At 45.5% G+C, this 17,500-nt stretch overlaps 1 protein-coding gene across 3 annotated transcripts in view; it reads right to left on the bottom strand.

The window, feature by feature from the left end:
- Positions 1-17,500, bottom strand: part of LOC109885680 (transcription factor COE3) — an 88,393-nt gene that overhangs the window by 4,979 nt on the left and 65,914 nt on the right. For 2 of the 3 annotated variants that reach the window (XM_031813136.1, XM_031813137.1), the window contains exons 5-8: positions 14,001-14,066; positions 9,205-9,382; positions 5,058-5,252; positions 4,033-4,230 (exon numbers count right to left, since the gene is read on the bottom strand). In XM_031813136.1, the coding sequence (XP_031668996.1) occupies positions 4,033-4,230; positions 5,058-5,252; positions 9,205-9,382; positions 14,001-14,066 (637 nt within the window). The remainder of the gene's footprint in view (positions 1-4,032; positions 4,231-5,057; positions 5,253-9,204; positions 9,383-14,000; positions 14,067-17,500) is intronic. The other variant, XM_031813138.1, reaches the window with a different exon arrangement.

Raw genomic sequence — 17,500 nt, 5'->3', positions numbered from 1 at the left:
GCTGTGCAGTGTTCAGATGCTAGGGAGAGTATCCTACAGCTGTGCAGTGTTCAGATGCTAGGGAGAGTATCCTACAGCTGTGCAGTGTTCAGATGCTAGGGAGAGTATCCTATAGCTGTGCAGTGTCCAGATGCTAGGGAGAGTATCCTACAGATGATTTGCAGTGTTCAGATGCTAGGGAGAGTATCCTACAGCTGTGCAGTGTTCAGATGCTAGGGAGAGTATCCTACAGCTGTGCAGTGTTCAGATGCTAGGGAGAGTATCCTATAACTGTGCAGTGTTCAGATGCTAGGGAGAGTTTCCTATAGCTGTGCAGTGTTCAGATGCTAGGGAGAGTATCCTATGACTGTGCAGTGTTCAGATGCTAGGGAGAGTATCCTATAGCTGTGCAGTGTCCAGATGCTAGGGAGAGTATCCTATAGCTGTGCAGTGTTCAGATGCTAGGGAGAGTATCCTACAGCTGTGCAGTGTTCAGATGCTAGGGAGAGTTTCCTATAGCTGTGCAGTGTTCAGATGCTAGGGAGAGTATCCTACAGCTGTGCAGTGTTCAGATGCTAGGGAGAGTATCCGATAGATGATTTGCAGTGTTCAGATGCTAGGGAGAGTTTCCTATAGCTGTGCAGTGTTCAGATGCTAGGGAGAGTATCCTACAGCTGTGCAGTGTTCAGATGCTAGGGAGAGTATGCTATAGATGAATTACAGTGTTCAGATGCTAGGGAGAGTATCCTATAGCTGTGCAGTGTCCAGATGCTAGGGAGAGTATCCTACAGATGAGCTGCCAGAAGAAAGCAGATTGATATACTCGGGTCCTTCAACTCACTTTAACAATTAGGCCTTCCTGTTTCTCCAGTGCTTTGGACTTATTTGTGGTGTCATGGTTGGAATGCTTTTAAGTTTGCCAGTTGGACTTGATGACAAGGCATTCCTCATTAATTTCTGCAGACTACATATTAATAAGTGTACACATGTAACAGCATGAACTTTTAATTTCCCACTTCATTAGCTCTCTGCGTTATTAATATTGGATGCACACGCTGTGACTAAAACCTGTTTTCAAGCACGACACGTCGGCCTCGACACCGAGCAGGAAAAGTCAAATCCAGAATCATACTTTCGTTGGAAGCTGGTTGACGCTGATGTGTTTTTCTTGCACAATGACTCCCTCTGGGTTTTCTGTTGAGTTTCTGTTTTTTGTCAATTAGAAAAGCCACACATATATATATATATATAGAGACTGTGTTGCGTCGCGTAACGTTGTCTTGGTGTTAAACGGCACAACGAGCAAAAAAAACACACAGTGGATAAAATGTGTACGCTTTTCACCGAGAGCAGAAATAAAAACATGATTTTTTTTTTTTTTAAACCGAGGACGATACTCCAGCTAAATCAGAGGGAAGTTTGACGTGTGTTGCTTTCCAAAGGGCTGGGAATGTGCCGATCTCTGATCCTGGCTACACTTTTTTTTTAAATACCCTAGCTAGAGTGCTTGTCGGAGTCACAGGGAGTCTATTCACCAAGGACCAAGGACTGGAAAGGGCTCACTAGGGTCAGTGGAAGAGGGTGGGGGATGGGTGGAGGGGGGGTGATGGGTGGAGGAGGGGGTGGTGATGGGTGGAGGGGGGGGGGGGGGTGATGGGTGGAGGGGGGGGTGATGGTTGGAGGGGGGGGTGATGGGTGGAGGAGCGGGGGTGATGGGTGGAGGAGGGGGTGGTGATGGTTGGAGGGGGGATGATGGGTGGAGTGGGGGGGGGTGATGGGTGGAGGGGGGGGGTGATGTTGGAGGGGGGGTGATGGTGGAGGGGGGTGATGGGTGGAGGGGGGGTTGATGGGTGGAGGGGGTGATGGGTGGAGGGGGGGTGATGGTGGAGGGGGGGGTGATGGGTGGAGGGTGGAGGGGGGGGTGATGGGTGGAGGAGGGGGGGTGATGGGTGGATGGGGGGTGATGGGTGGAGGGGGGGTGGGTTGTGAATATTAAAGCATATGAAGTACAATTCAGATTAGATGTGACAGAGGGCTGGATCCCAGGGCTGCAGTGAATGATGCAGAAGTATGATAGCTACGGGACCTTATGTGATTGGTTTGTTTATCATTACAGTACTCAGCTTAGGATACATGTTGCATATATCAGGCTTTCAGGGTTCAGCTCAATTCTGAGTTTCTGAATTCAAACCATGAATTTGAATTGAATTTGAACTGGCCACAATCCCACAGGAAGCATCATTTAAACTGAAGGATTTATAATACACATTTTAAACCATATCAAACTAATTAAACTGAGACATTAATTTGACAAACCTTTTATCAAAATTATCTTCCACTTATTAACAAGCAATATACGCCAGATTTCAAATATTAGTTTTTAAGATGTCAAACAACATTTTTCATTATCATGAAAGATTTCTTGGTTACTAGATTGTGTTTGATCAAATGCATTCTGGGAAATACATATTTTATATTAAAATATTATTTATCCTTTATTTAACTCGGCAAGTCAGTTAAGAACAAATCTTATTTACAATGACGGCCTGGGAACAGTGGGTTACCTGCCTTGTTCAGGGGCAGAACGACAGATTTGTACCTTTCGGTTACTGGCCCAAAGCTCTAACCACTAGGTTACCTGGTTCTAACCACTAGACTACCTGGTTCTAACCACTAGACTACCTGGTTCTAACCACTAGACTACCTGGTTCTAACCACTAGACTACCTGGTTCTAACCACTAGGCTACCTGGTTCTAACCACTAGACTACCTGGTTCTAACCACTAGGCTACCTGGTTCTAACCACTAGGCTACCTGGTTCTAACCACTAGGTTACCTGGTTCTAACCACTAGGCTACCTGGTTCTAACCACTAGGCTACCTGCTCTAACCACTAGGCTACCTGGTTCTAACCACTAGGCTACCTGCTCTAACCACTAGACTACCTGCCACCCCATTAAGGGGCATCCTGGTTCTAACCACTAGGCTACCTGCCTCTAACCACTACCTGCCTCTAACCACTAGACTACCTGCCACCCCATTAAGGGTTACCTAGACTACCTGCCACCCCATTAAGGGTTACCTAGGTTACCTGCCAACCCATTAAGGGTTACCTAGGCTACCTGCCTCATTAAGGGTTACCTAAGTTACCTGCCTCCTGAATTATTATAGACAACTCACAACATGTTCTTAATATTTCCAGACCACTGTAATTATTTAAAATAGTTTTAGGAGAATGATTATTATAATTATTTTATTTAGTTAATGTTTCAACCATATGCTACATGGCATTCGTAATCATACATGATGTCAAAATGAACATTCCTTTAGTGATAGAAAAACATAATAAATAATCATTACAATTTCATGGGATTTAATTGAATTACATCTACTTCCTTTAATTCAAATTATTTTTCAAATTCTGCTTTCTGTGAGAAAACAAATTGAATTTGAATTAAAGAGCAATTTACAAGTGAAATCCGAATTGACCCCAACCCTGTATGTACTGGTATTCTGTACTATGGTGTTCTGATGCAAACCCTGTATGTACTGGTATTCTGTACTATGGTGTTCTGATGCAAACCCTGTATGTACTGGTATTCTGTACTATGGTGTTCTGATGCAAAAATAATATATATGGGGGGAGAGTAACCCCCCAAGAGACTCCTAACTTCCCTTAATCATTAATGGTTTGATAAATAAATACAGAAATAAATAAACACATACATGCAGGCATAATGTACCCATCAATCCATCCATCCGTCCACGCAATCATCATCCATCCTCAAATATAGCATTTATGTCCACTCGTACTCTCGTTTAACCCAGACTGGCGGTGCATGGTTGCCCATGGTTTTGGGTGGAGGTGGGCAGGCAGGCAGGTGAGAGAGATGCCAGCGGGCCAACAGGTCAGAACAGAACAGAGAGATGCCAGTGGGCCAACAGGTCAGAACAGAACAGAGAGATGCCAGTAGGCCAACAAGTCAGAACAGAACAGAACAGAAGGACAGAATGACTATGGAGGGCACTGTAAAAGGAGGGGAGGACGGCTCACCTTGAAGTCCATTGCCATTTGCACTGGTGCAAGAAGGTGGTGGAGAAGCTTGGGGCCTTACAACAGGGGCAAAGGCGCTCTTTTGTTTCACTGCAGAGATGACATTGGCAGGTGAGAATGAGAAAATGCCGTGTGTACTGCTACAGTTTGTAGAGAGGCTGACCGAAGAGGCTGCCATGGTGGGGCTCGACGGCACTACTGCAATAAAGCAAACAGAAGCACCAATCAGAGAGGCGTTTCACCACGGCAAAGATCATTAAAAAATCAAGATGTTTTAGATTCATTTGATTAAATTAATTGATAAGGCCCTTGCCTCTTTTCAAATCAAAACGTATATAGATTTGGAAAGAAATCAGGAGAAATCAAGATTGATTGTGATTAAAAATAAAAATAAATCAGAATTTGGATGGGATTCGACAAATAATTACATTTACGTAACTAAGAAACCAATTTGTAATAATAATAACAACAACAAAAATTTCCAAAATCATATTTGGAGTTTGTGGGATTGTGATATGAAATGTTCTGCCTCGGCCACTCTGGATAATAGGTATCTGACGATAGACTCTTGACTTGGGGGAAAATCACTCACGAAAACTTTGCTTCTATAATTTTTGGGGCATTTTCTTTTTGGGGGGCGTGCACCATGTCATAATTTTTTTTAACTTTTCCATTTATTTTGTGTGTAAATTTGTAAATCTGATTGAGGATTATTTTTTTTATTTTTGGGGGGTCTTGGGTTTTCAGCCTCCAGAGCCTCCAGAGTCACCCCTCCTTTTATCCAGTAGCACACATTCCAAAATAATACAAACACTAATCAAATAATAACAGAGGAGTGGGGGAGGGTTTGGCAAAAATCAAGAAAATAAAAAATCAAGAACAATCAAAAATCTAGAAAATCAAGAAAATCAAGAAAATCAAGAAAATCAAGAAAATCAAGAAAATCATGAAAAATCTAAAATCAAGAAAAATCTAAGCGTCTCAGACTCGTAGACATGGAGGAGGTCGAGGTGGTGTGTCGTTACCTTGATACTTACTGCCGTAGGGGGAGTTGGCAGAGGAGCCGTTGAGGAAGCCTGGTGAACTGGGTACTCCCAGATTGGACATGGGGTTTCCGTAGCCGTTCATGCTGTTGCTAACGGTGTTGTAGTTGGCCTGTTGTGGTGTGCTGCTGGGGACGTAGCCTCGAGGGGACACACTGCTGGTTTGACGGCTGTATCCTACTGTTGAGAGGGGGGAGAAAAGGACTTAGGGAAGGTAGAACCACAACATTAGGCTATTTTATAGATAAATAGTCTACTATATGTCCGAAGTGACGACCTATTCCTTATTTAGTGCCCTGCTTTTGATCAGGGACCACAGGGACCATAGGGACCATAGGGAACATAGGGAACATAGGGACCATAGGGACCATATGGACCATAGAGACCATAGGGACCATAGAGACCATAGGGACCATAGAGACCATAGAGACCATAGGGAATATAGGGAACACAGGGACCACAGGGACCATAGGGACCATAGGGAACATAGGGAACACAGGGAACATAGGGACCATAGGGACCATAGGGACCATAGGGACCATAGAGACCATAGAGACCATAGGGACCATAGAGACCATAGAGACCATAGGGAACATAGGGAACATAGGGAACATAGGGAACATAGGGACCACAGGGAGCATAGGGAACATAGGGACCATAGGGAACATAGGGACCACAGGGAACATAGGGAACATAGGGAACATAGGGACCATAGGGAACATAGGGACCACAGGGAACATAGGGAACATAGGGAACATAGGGACCACAGGGAGCATAGGGAACATAGGGACCACATGGAGCATAGGGACCATAGGGAACACAGGGAACATAGGGACCACATGGAGCATAGGGACCATAGGGAACATAGGGACCATAGGGACCATAGGGACCATAGAGACCATCGAGACCATAGGGACCATAGAGACCATAGGGACCATAGAGACCATAGGGAACATAGAGACCATAGGGAACATAGGGCTCTGGTCAAAAGTAGTGCACTATGTAGGGCAGGGGTGTCAAACTCATTCCATGGAGGGCCTAGTGTCTGCAGGTTTTTAGTTGTTCCTTTCAATTAAGCCCTAGACAACCAGGTGAGGGGAGTTCCTTACTGAGACCTAGACAACCAGGTGAGGAGAGTTCCTTCCTAAGACCTAGACAACCAGGTGAGGGGAGTTCCTTATTGAGACCTAGACAACCAGGTGAGGGGAGTTCCTTATTGAGACCTAGACAACCAGGTGAGGGGAGTTCCTTATTGAGACCTAGACAACCAGGTGAGGAGAGTTCCTTACTGAGACCTAGACAACCAGGTGAGGGGAGTTCCTTACTGAGACCTAAACAACCAGGTGAGGGGAGTTCTTTACTGAGACCTAGACAACCAGGTGAGGGGAGTTCTTTACTGAGACCTAGACAACCAGGTGAGGGGAGTTCCTTACAATGCCCTAGACAACCAGGTGAGGGGAGTTCTTTACTGAGACCTAGACAACCAGGTGAGGGGAGTTCCTTATTGAGACAACCAGGTCTAGGGGAGTTCCTTACAATGCCCTAGACAACCAGGTGAGGGGAGTTCTTTACTACGACCTAGACAACCAGGTGAGGGGAGTTCAATACTGAGACGTAGACAACCAGGTGAGGGGAGTTCTTTACTGAGACCTAGACAACCAGGTGAGGGGAGTTCCTTACTGAGACGTAGACAACCAGGTGAGGGGAGTTCCTTACTGAGACAACCAGGTGAGGGGAGTTCCTTACTGAGACCTAGACAACCAGGTGAGGGGAGTTCTTTACTGAGACCTAGACAACCAGGTGAGGGGAGTTCCTTACTGAGACCTAGACAACCAGGTGAGGGGAGTTCCTTACTGAGACAACCAGGTGAGGGGAGTTCCTTACTGAGACCTAGACAACCAGGTGAGGGGAGTTCCTTACTGAGACCTAGACAACCAGGTGAGGGGAGTTCCTTACTGAGACCTAGACAACCAGGTGAGGGGAGTTCCTTACTGAGACCTAGACAACCAGGTGAGGGGAGTTCCTTACTAAGCCCTAGACAACCAGGTGAGGGGAACTCCTTACTAAGACCTAGACAACCAGGTGAGGAGAGTTCCTTACTGAGACCTAGACAACCAGGTGAGGGGAGTTCCTTATTGAGACCTAGACAACCAGGTGAGGGGAGTTCCTTATTGAGACCTAGACAACCAGGTGAGGGGAGTTCCTTACTAATCAGTGATCTTAATTCAACTACGAAGGAGGAGCGAAAACCCGCAGACACTCGACCCTCCGTGGAATGAGTTTGACTGGCGACGTAGGGAATAGAGTGCTATTCAGCACAGAACCTTAAAGGGAAGCCTGACGCTGGACCACAGTGTTTTAATGTGTTGTTAAGACTCAGCCCGCTGACGGACACCACTCCTGTATTATGTCTTGTGTCCAGTAAGTACACAGATGTGTGCTTCTCCTCATGGAAACACACGGAAACCTACCAGGAAAACCCTAAGACTTAGACAACCAGGTGACAACCTGTAAGTACAACCAGTAAATACAACCAGTAAATGCAACCAGGTGACAACCAGTAAATACAACCAGTAAATGCAACCAGGTGACAAGCTGTAAATACAACCAGTAAATACAACCAGTAAATACAACCAGTAAATACAACCTGTAAATACAACCAGTAAATACAACCAGTAAATACAACCAGTAAATACAACCAGTTAATGCAACCAGGTGACAACCTGTAAATGCAACCAGTAAATACAACCAGTAAATACAACCGGTAAATACAACCTGTAAATACAACCAGTAAATACAACCAGGTGACAACCTGTAAATGCAACCAGTAAATACAACCAGTAAATACAACCAGTAAATACAACCAGTAAATACAACCTGTAAATACAACCAATAAATACAACCAGTAAATACAACCAGTAAATACAACCTGTAAATACAACCAATAAATACAACCAGGTGACAACCTGTGACAACCTGTAAATACAACCAGGTGACAACCAGTAGGTCTGTGTACACTCCTAGCATCTAGCTAGCTATAGGTCTACCAGTAGGTCTGTGTACACTCCTAGCATCTAGCTAGCTATAGGTCTACCAGTGAGACCTGTGTACACTCCTAGCATCTAGCTAGCTATAGGTCTACCAGTGAGACCTGTGTACACTCCTAGCATCTAGCTAGCTATAGGTCTACCAGTGAGACCTGTGTACACTCCTAGCATCTAGCTAGCTATAGATCTACCAGTGAGACCTGTGTACACTCCTAGCATCTAGCTAGCTATAGGTCTACCAGTGAGACCTGTGTACACTCCTAGCATCTAGCTAGCTATAGGTCTACCAGTGACCTTAGCTGTGCCAACACAGAAGAGATATAAACCCTGACCTTAGGAGTGGCAACACAGAAGAGATATAAACCCTGACCTTAGCAGTGGCAACACAGAAGAGATATAAACCCTGACCTTAGGAGTGGCAACACAGAACAGATATAATCCCTGACCTTATGAGTGGCAACACAGAAGTTATTATTAAGTATTATCATCCCAGGCGGCTGCTAAGTGAATAGTTGTGAGCGTTCGGTGGGTCGGCGGGTCATTCCCAGCCGAGCCAGGCAGGCAAACAGAACAGGGGAGGCTGTGACAGCGTCAAGCCCCCAGGGATCAGTTATAAGATCCAGCAAGAGAAGATAGAGAAGCAGCAAGCAGAGAGTCAGAGCCGGGCAGGTAATATTTAAAGGGTAAAGCTAGATTAGTTGTTGTCGGCAGCTTATCTTCACTCATGTTCGCGTCCCAAATGGCACCCTATTCACTATATAGTGCACTACTTTACCAATGTAGTGCACCACTTTACCAATGTAGTGCACTACTTTACCAATGTAGTGCACTATTTTGCCAATGTAGTGCACTACTTTACCAATGTAGTGCACTACTTTACCAATGTAGTGCACTACTTTACCAATGTAGTGCACAACTTTCCCCTATGTAGTGCACTACTTTCCCTATATAGTGCACTACTTTCCCCTATGTAGTGCACTACTTTCCCTATATAGTGCACTACTTTCCCTATATAGTGTACTACTTTCCCAATGTAATGAAGGGCATAGGGAGCCATTTGGGAGGTCCCCATGGCCACATACCCTGGTCATTACCCTGTGATGTTTCTGAGACGTTGACGGCGAGCTGGCTGCCGAACGAGTTGACCCCCATCATGCCGCCGTGCGACGCCGTGTTGCCCAGTGAGGGGATCTGGTTGTGGTTACGCGGGACGCTGTACAGGGCCTCAGCGATGTCGGCCGCTCGCTTCAGGATGATCTCCTGAAAGTAGACGAGAGGACGCGTCACAAAGGGATCCATATATTTGCCTTTAACATTTAAACATTTTGTCTCATTGTGACCTTGTGTTTTTGAACACATACACAGATATGAAGGTTACTACCACAGTAATGGTAGTTACTCTCTTAATCTCTCTCTGTTACATTAGTTCCAGCCAAGGCAGCAGCTACTCTTCCTGGGGTTTATTATGGATCCCAGCAGCTAATCTTCCTGGGGTTTATTATGGATCCCAGCAGCTACTCTTCCTGGGGTTTATTATGGATCCCAGCAGCTACTCTTCCTGGGGTTTATTATGGATCCAGCAGCTACTCTTCCTGGGGTTTATTATGGATCCCAGCAGCTACTCTTCCTGGGGTTTATTATGGATCCCACCAGCTACTCTTCCTGGGGTTTATTATGGATCCCAGCAGCTACTCTTCCTGGGGTTTATTATGGATCCCAGCAGCTACTCTTCCTGGGGTTTATTATGGATCCCACCAGCTACTCTTCCTGGGGTTTATTATGGATCCCACCAGCTACTCTTCCTGGGGTTTATTATGGATCCCAGCAGCTACTCTTCCTGGGGTTTATTATGGATCCCATCAGCTACTCTTCCTGGGGTTTATTATGGATCCCAGCAGCTACTCTTCCTGGGGTTTATTATGGATCCCAGCAGCTAATCTTCCTGGGGTATATTATGGATCCCACCAGCTACTCTTCCTGGGGTTTATTATGGATCCCAGCAGCTACTCTTCCTGGGGTTTATTATGGATCCCAGCAGCTACTCTTCCTGGGGTTTATTATGGATCCCAGCAGCTACTCTTCCTGGGGTTTATTATGGATCCCAGCAGCTACTCTTCCTGGGGTTTATTATGGATCCCCATTAGTTCCTGCCAAGGCAGCAGCTACTCTTCCTGGGGTTTATTATGGATTCCCATTCATTCCTGCCAAGGCAGCAGCTACTCTTCCTGGGGTTATTATGGATCCACATTATTTCCTGCCAAGGCAGCAGCTACTCTTCCTGGGGTTTATTATGGATCCCCATTAGTTCCTGCCAAGGCAGCAGCTACTCTTCCTGGGGTTTATTATGGATTCCCATTAGTTCCTGACAAGGCAGCAGCTACTCTTCCTGGGGTTTATTATGGATCCCCATTAGTTCCTGCCAAGGCAGCAGCTACTCTTCCTGGTGTCCAGCAAAATTAAGGCAGTTTATACAACAGAATTCACAACACATTAAGTGTTTGCCCTCAGGCCCCTACTCTACTACCACATATCTACAACACAAAATCCATGTGTACGTGTGTGTATAGTGTGTGTCTGTGTGTGTGTGTGTGTGTGTGTGTGTGTGTGTGTGTGTGTGTGCGTGCGTGCGTGCATGTGTGCGTGCGTGCGTGCGTGTGTGCATGTGTGTGTCTGCATGTGTGTGTGTGCGTGTGTGTGTGTGCGTGAGTGCGTGCGTGCGTGTCTGTGTGCGTGTGTGTATGTGTCTGCATGTGTCTGCATGTGTGTGTGTGTGTGTGTGTGTGTGTGTGTGTGTGTGTGTGTGTGTGCGTGCGTGCATGTGTGCGTGCGTGCGTGTGTGCATGTGTGTGTCTGCATGTGTGTGTGTGTGTGTGTGCGTGAGTGCGTGCGTGTCTGTGTGCGTGTGTGTATGTGTCTGCATGTGTCTGCATGTGTGTGTGTGCGTGCGTGCATGTGTGCGTGTGTGTATGTGTCTGCATGTGTCTGCATGTGTGTGTGTGCGTGTGTGTATGTGTCTGCATGTGTGTGTGTGCGTGTGTGTATGTGTCTGCATGTGTCTGCATGTGTGTGTGTGCGTGCGTGCATGTGTGCATGTGTGTATGTGTCTGCGTGTGTGTATGTGTCTGCATGTGTCTGCATGTGTGTGTGTGCGTGCGTGCATGTGTGCGTGTGTGTATGTGTCTGCATGTGTCTGCATGTGTGTGTGTGCGTGTGTGTATGTGTCTGCATGTGTGTGTGTGCGTGTGTGCGTGCGTGCATGTATGTGTCTGCATGTGTGTATGTGCGTGTGTGCGTGCGTGCGTGTCTGTGTGCGTGTGTGTATGTGTCTGCATGTGTCTGCATGTGTGTGTGTGCGTGTGTGTATGTGTCTGCATGTGTCTGCATGTGTGTGTGTGCGTGTGTGTATGTGTCTGCATGTGTCTGCATGTGTGTGTGTGCGTGTGTGCGTGTCTGTGTCTGTGTCTGTGTCTGTGTGTGTGTGTGTGTTGCTTCACAGTCCCCTATGACTCTATGTAGTCCCCTCTCTGGCTCTATGTAGTACTGTGGAATAGAGTTCCATGTAGTCAGGGCTCTATGTAGTACTGTGGAATAGAGTACCATGTAGTCATGGCTTTATGTAGTACTGTGGAATAGAATTCCATGTAGTCATGGCTCTATGTAGTACTGTGGAATAGAGTTCCATGTAGTCATGGCTCTATGTAGTACTGTGGAATAGAGTTCCATGTAGTCATGGCTCTATGTAGTACTGTGGAATAGAGTTCCATGTAGTCAGGGCTCTATGTAGTACTGTGGAATAGAGTTCCATGTAGTCATGGCTCTATGTGGTACTGTGGAATAGAGTTCCATGTAGTCGTGGCTCTATGTAGTACTGTGGAATAGAGTTCCATGTAGTCAGGGCTCTATGTAGTACTGTGGAATAGAGTTCCATGTAGTCATGGCTCTATGTAGTACTGTGGAATAGAGTTCTGTGTAGTCATGGCTCTATGTAGTACTGTAGAATAGAGTTCCATGTAGTCATGTCTCTATGTAGTACAGTGGAATAGAGTTCCATGTAGTCATGGCTCTATGTAGTACTGTGGAATAGAGTTCCATGTAGTCATGGCTCTATGTAGTACTGTGGAATAGAGTTCCATGTAGTCATGGCTCTATGTAGTACTGTGGAATAGAGTTCCATGTAGTCATGGCTCTATGTAGTACTGTGGAATAGAGTTCCATGTAGTCATGGCTCTATGTAGTACAGTGGAATAGAGTTCCATGTAGTCATGGCTCTATGTAGTACTGTGGAATAGAGTTCCATGTAGTCAGGGCTCTATGTAGTACTGTGGAATAGAGTTCCATGTAGTCAGGGCTCTATGTAGTACTGTGGAATAGAGTTCCATGTAGTCATGGCTCTATGTAGTACTGTGGAATAGAGTTCCATGTAGTCATGGCTCTATGTAGTACTGTGGAATAGAGTTCCATGTAGTCCTGGCTCTATGTAGTACTGTGGAATAGAGTTCCATGTAGTCATGGCTCTATGTAGTACTGTGTGCCTCCCATAGTCTGTTCCGGACTTGGGGACTGTAAAGAGACCTCTGGTGGCATGTCTTGTGGGGTATGCGTGGGTGTCCGAGCTGTGTGCCAGTAGTTTAAACAGAAACCTCGGTGCATTCAAACTGCTGTCATTTGTGGATGTTTCAGTATAACTGGGTCATCTGAAACTGCTACAGTACAAGGTCATAATTTAGCTGAAACATTGGAGAGAGAGAGAGAGAGAGAGAGAGAGAGAGAGAGACAGAGACAGAGACAGAGACAGAGACAGAGAGGTTGAGAGAGAGTGAGAGAGAGAGAGAGAGAGAGAGAGAGAGGTTGAGAGAGAGAGAGAGAGAGAGAGAGAGAGAGAGTGAAAAAAAAGTACTACCTAGGTCAATTCGTCTGAATGCATCAGAGCCTGATAAAGCTGTGCTCCATACATTTATTTGGAGGGAATTTGCATTGGTTACAGAAAGCACCTTTTGGCCCTGGTTCAAGGTTATTCTCTCATTTGAATAGGTCTCTCTGTGTGTGTGTGTTTTGACTGATTACCTCCTCTATCTCAGATGTGTGCAGTAGCCAGGAATAAATACGGAGAAAGAAGGAGAAATAAATATTCAACCTCTCCGAGAGCAATGACACCACAGTACTACATACAGTACAATGGCCTGGAGCTGGCTTTGAAATAGAGAAGGAAAGTAGAGGGTTGCAGGGGGGGGGGGGGGCTGATTTAATTACCGCAAATGTACACAAAGAGAGAGAGACAGAGAGAGAGAGAGAGAGAGAAGAGAGAGAGACCGAGGGGAGAGAGAGAGGAGAGAGAGAGAGAGAGAGAGAGAGAGAGAGAGAGAGAGAGAGAGAGAGAGAGAGGAGAGAGAGAGAGAGGGAGAGAGAGAGAGAGAGAGAGAGAGATATAGAGAGAGAGAGACCGAGAGAGAGAGACAGAGACTGAGACTGAGAGAGAGACACCGAGAGAGAGACACAGAGACCGAGAGAGATATAGAGAGACAGACAGACAGAGAGACAGAGAGAGAGAGAGAGAGACCCGAGAGATACACAGAGACCGAGAGAGATAGAGAGAGACAGATAGACAGAGAGAGAGAGAGAGAGACCGAGAGTGAGAGAGAGAGACCGAGAGTGGAGAGAGAGAGACCGAGAGAGAGACAGAGAGACACAGAGAGAGAGAGAGAGAGAGAGAGACCGAGAGTGAGAGAGAGAGACCAAGAGTGAGAGAGAGAGACCGAGAGTGAGAGAGAGAGACGAGAGAGAGACAGAGAGACACAGAGAGAGACAGCGAGACACAGAGAGAGAGAAGTCTGCATGTGATAGACTGAGCAGAGCGCAGGATGCTGTGTTGTGTATTTACCTGGTTGTTGTGGGGCATCCCATACAGAGCCTCCACAAGGTCAGCTGCTCTCTTCAGCAACACCTCCTACAGGAGACATGAGACCAGAGTCAGACACACAACACAGGAAGGAAAAGGAGAGACACACCAACGCAGAACGACCAAACAATCTCAGAGTCCATCTTTTTATCCAGGTCTTCCTTTGGAAAGAGGTCTGCTGACCTCAACTGGACTGTCAGGTTAAAGGTTAAATATACTGAAAATTAAAATATAAACGTAACACGCAACAATTTCAAAGATTTTACTGAGTTACGGTTCATACAAGGAAATCATTCATTTCACGTAAATGAGCCTCAGGATCTCGTCACGTGTCTCTTTGTGTATTCAAATTGCCGTCGATAAAAATGCTGTTGTGTTTGTTGTCCGTAGCTTATGCCTGCCCTCACCATAACCCCACCGCCACCATGCAGCTCTCTGTTCACAACGCTGACATCAGCTCGCCCACACACAGCCATACATGTAGTCCGTGGTTGGAGGCGGCTTATGGTAGAGAAATTAACCTATGAACATGCTAATTGCACGCTCCCTCGAAATTGCAGACTGTGGCATTGTGTTGTGTGACAAAACTGCACATTTTAGAGTCGTTTCTTATTGTCCAAAGCACAAGGTGCACCTGTGTAATGATCATGCTGTTTAATCAACTTCTTCATATGTCACACCTGTCAGGTGGATGGATTCTCTTGGCAATGGAGAAATGCTCACTTACAGGGATGTAAAACAAATTTAGAGAGAGATAAGCTTTTTCGAACATATCGGGAACATTCCGGGGATATTCTATTACTTATAATTATATTATTATTATATTAATTATATATATATTATAATTATATTATTATTGCTCCTGAAACACGGGACCAACACTTTACAATGTTGTGTTTACATTTTTATTCAGTGTGAATTAAATAAATATATATATGTTTTTTTTTTGCAAATCCATTGTTTAGGGAAGTTGGCTAGCCTAATAGGTACTGTATATAACCTACTACTGTACCAGTTCTGATAAGGATTCTAATAACCAGCATAAAAGGGTTTTAATCCATTTTATTAGGCTCAGTTACACATCAGAGGGCTGCCAGACTGTTAAGTCATTCCAATAGACTCCAACCTTAATGCTAAATGAGTAAAATAAGTACTTGAGTTGTTATTTTTTTTATGCTGCTGGGTATTTAACAAACAAACACACGTTGCCCGATATGAAAGGCGGCCAGGCTCTGCATTTGGCTGCTAATTCCCAGCACTTTAGTGGCATAGAACAATGAGTCATTTTCCATATCTTAATTAAACTGGCAGAGTCCTTAAAGACAACATCTCACCCCTAATTCAAGCCCCACATTTGCAAGAGAGTTCAATGCTCATTCTTCTTTCTTCCCAACAATAAAGTGAATTAGCTTGGGTTAATCTAGTTCTTTCATAATGACATTACGACATTTTTCAATTAACCTCTTTCACTGCCTGTTGTAAAGGACTTCATAAATGACTTCCCATCCAGCCAGCGATGAGTGGCAGTGCCCAGGGACGTGGGATGCACAGGACCCTGTCTTATCCATGTCTGCATGCCTCCACCTCTACTTTATAACAACACGGATTGACCTGCTGCTTTAAGTCTCCAACCGAAATGAGAATACGTCTTGCCAAGTGTCAACAATACAACACTGAGAAGCTTCAGACAATTCCTCTCGGTTTGGGCTGGTTGTTGTTTTCAAAGCGCCGAAACAATAAGAACTAAATCAGTATTGTTGGGATAATTTGATTATTTATTTTTTGAGTGGAAAGGTGTAGATAGTGTTCATTTAATCAAATAGTCCAATGAAAGTCTTATTGCAAATCCCATTGAAAATAGCTCTTTCGGCAGGTACCATCGATATACATGAACAATTCTGTCTTGTTCCCCACCGCACAAAGCTTCATCAGATCACAGCAAATAACCACGGCAAACATCACCGTATAAATAACGACAGGCGGCAGACTGGTAGACTCAATGTAAATGTAGACTGCTTGTTTTCAGAAGAACGCTGTGTTACCACGGAGACCGTGATCGTGGTTGGATTGTAAATGTAGACTGCTTGTTTCCAGAAGAACGTTGGTGTGACCACGGAGACCCTGAACGTGGTTGGATTGTAAACTGTAGACTGCTTGTTTTCAGAAGAACGCTGTGTGACCACGGAGACCCTGATCGTGGTTGGATTGTAAATGTAGACTGCTTGTTTTCAGAAGAACGCTGTGTTTACAACGGAGACCCTGATCGTGGTTGGATTGGTGTGTCATTCAGAACAACATACACCACGTTGAATCCTTTATTGATCCAGATTGATGACAGGAGACAGGGTTTCTTGTGTAGCTCAATACGTTTTATACACCCGGTCGTCTAAACCAGGAAATTGCCGGATGAATGGCTCTTAAAATGAGCATTTACCTCTGAAATTGGTGTCTATGCTTGATGTTGCATCTAGTTTGCATGCAAATAAAGAATTACACTTGTCATGAGGCAGGTACAATCAATGAATGGGCCAGCTGTCTTAATCTACTCTCATCAACCCAGGCTGCTCTCTCTCTGTGTGTGTGTGTCTCTCTCCCTCTCTCTCTCTCTCTCTCTCTCTCTCCCTCTCTCTCTCTCTCTCTGTCTCTCTCTCTCTCTCTCTCTCTGTCTCTCTCTGTCTCTCTCTCTGTCTCTGTCTCTCTCTCTTCTTCCTCTCTCTCTCTCTTCTCTCTCTCTGTCTCTCTCTCTCTCTCTCTGTCTTCTCTGTTCTCTCTCTCTCTCTCTCTCTCTGCTCTCTCTCTCTCTCTCTCTCTCTCTCTCTCTCTCTCTCTCTCTCTCTCTACTCTGTCTCTCTCTGTCTCTCTCTCTCTCTCTCTCTCTGTCTCTCTCTCTCTGTCTCTCTCTGTCTCTCTCTCTGTCTCTCTCTCTCTCTCTCTCTCTCCCTCTCTCCTGCATCTCCCCTTCTCTCTCTCTGTCTCTCTCTGTCTCTCTCTGTCTCTCTCTGTCTCTCTCTCCTCTCTCTCTCTCTCTTCTCTGTCTCTCTCTCTCTGTCTCTCTCTGTCTCTCTCTCTCTCTGCTTCTCTCTCTCTCTCTCTCTCTCTCTGTCTCTCTCTCTGTCTCTCTCTTCTCTCTCTGTCTCTTCTCTCTCTCTGTCTCTCTCTCTCTCTCTCTCTCTCTCTCTCTCTCTTCTGTCTCTCTCCTCTCTCTCTCTCTCTGTCTCTCTCTGTCTCTCTCTCTTCTCTCTCTCTCTCTGTCTCTCTTCTGTCTTCTCTCTCTCTCTCTCTCTCTCTCCTCTCTCCTGTCTCTCTCTGTTCTCTCTCTGTCTCTCTCTCTCTCTCTCTCCTCTCTGTCTCTCTCTCTCTCTCTCTCTCTCTTCTCTCTGTCTCTCTCCCTCTCTGTCTCTCTCTCTCTCTCTCTCCCTCTCTCTGTCTCTCTGTCTCTCTCTCTCTCTGTCTCTCTCTCTCTCTTTCCGAGAAGAAGATAA

This window comes from Oncorhynchus kisutch, unplaced genomic scaffold, assembly GCF_002021735.2.
Source record: "Oncorhynchus kisutch isolate 150728-3 unplaced genomic scaffold, Okis_V2 Okis04b-Okis11a_hom, whole genome shotgun sequence".
Taxonomy (NCBI): domain Eukaryota; kingdom Metazoa; phylum Chordata; class Actinopteri; order Salmoniformes; family Salmonidae; genus Oncorhynchus; species Oncorhynchus kisutch.
This window is presented reverse-complemented; position numbering and strand designations above follow the sequence as displayed.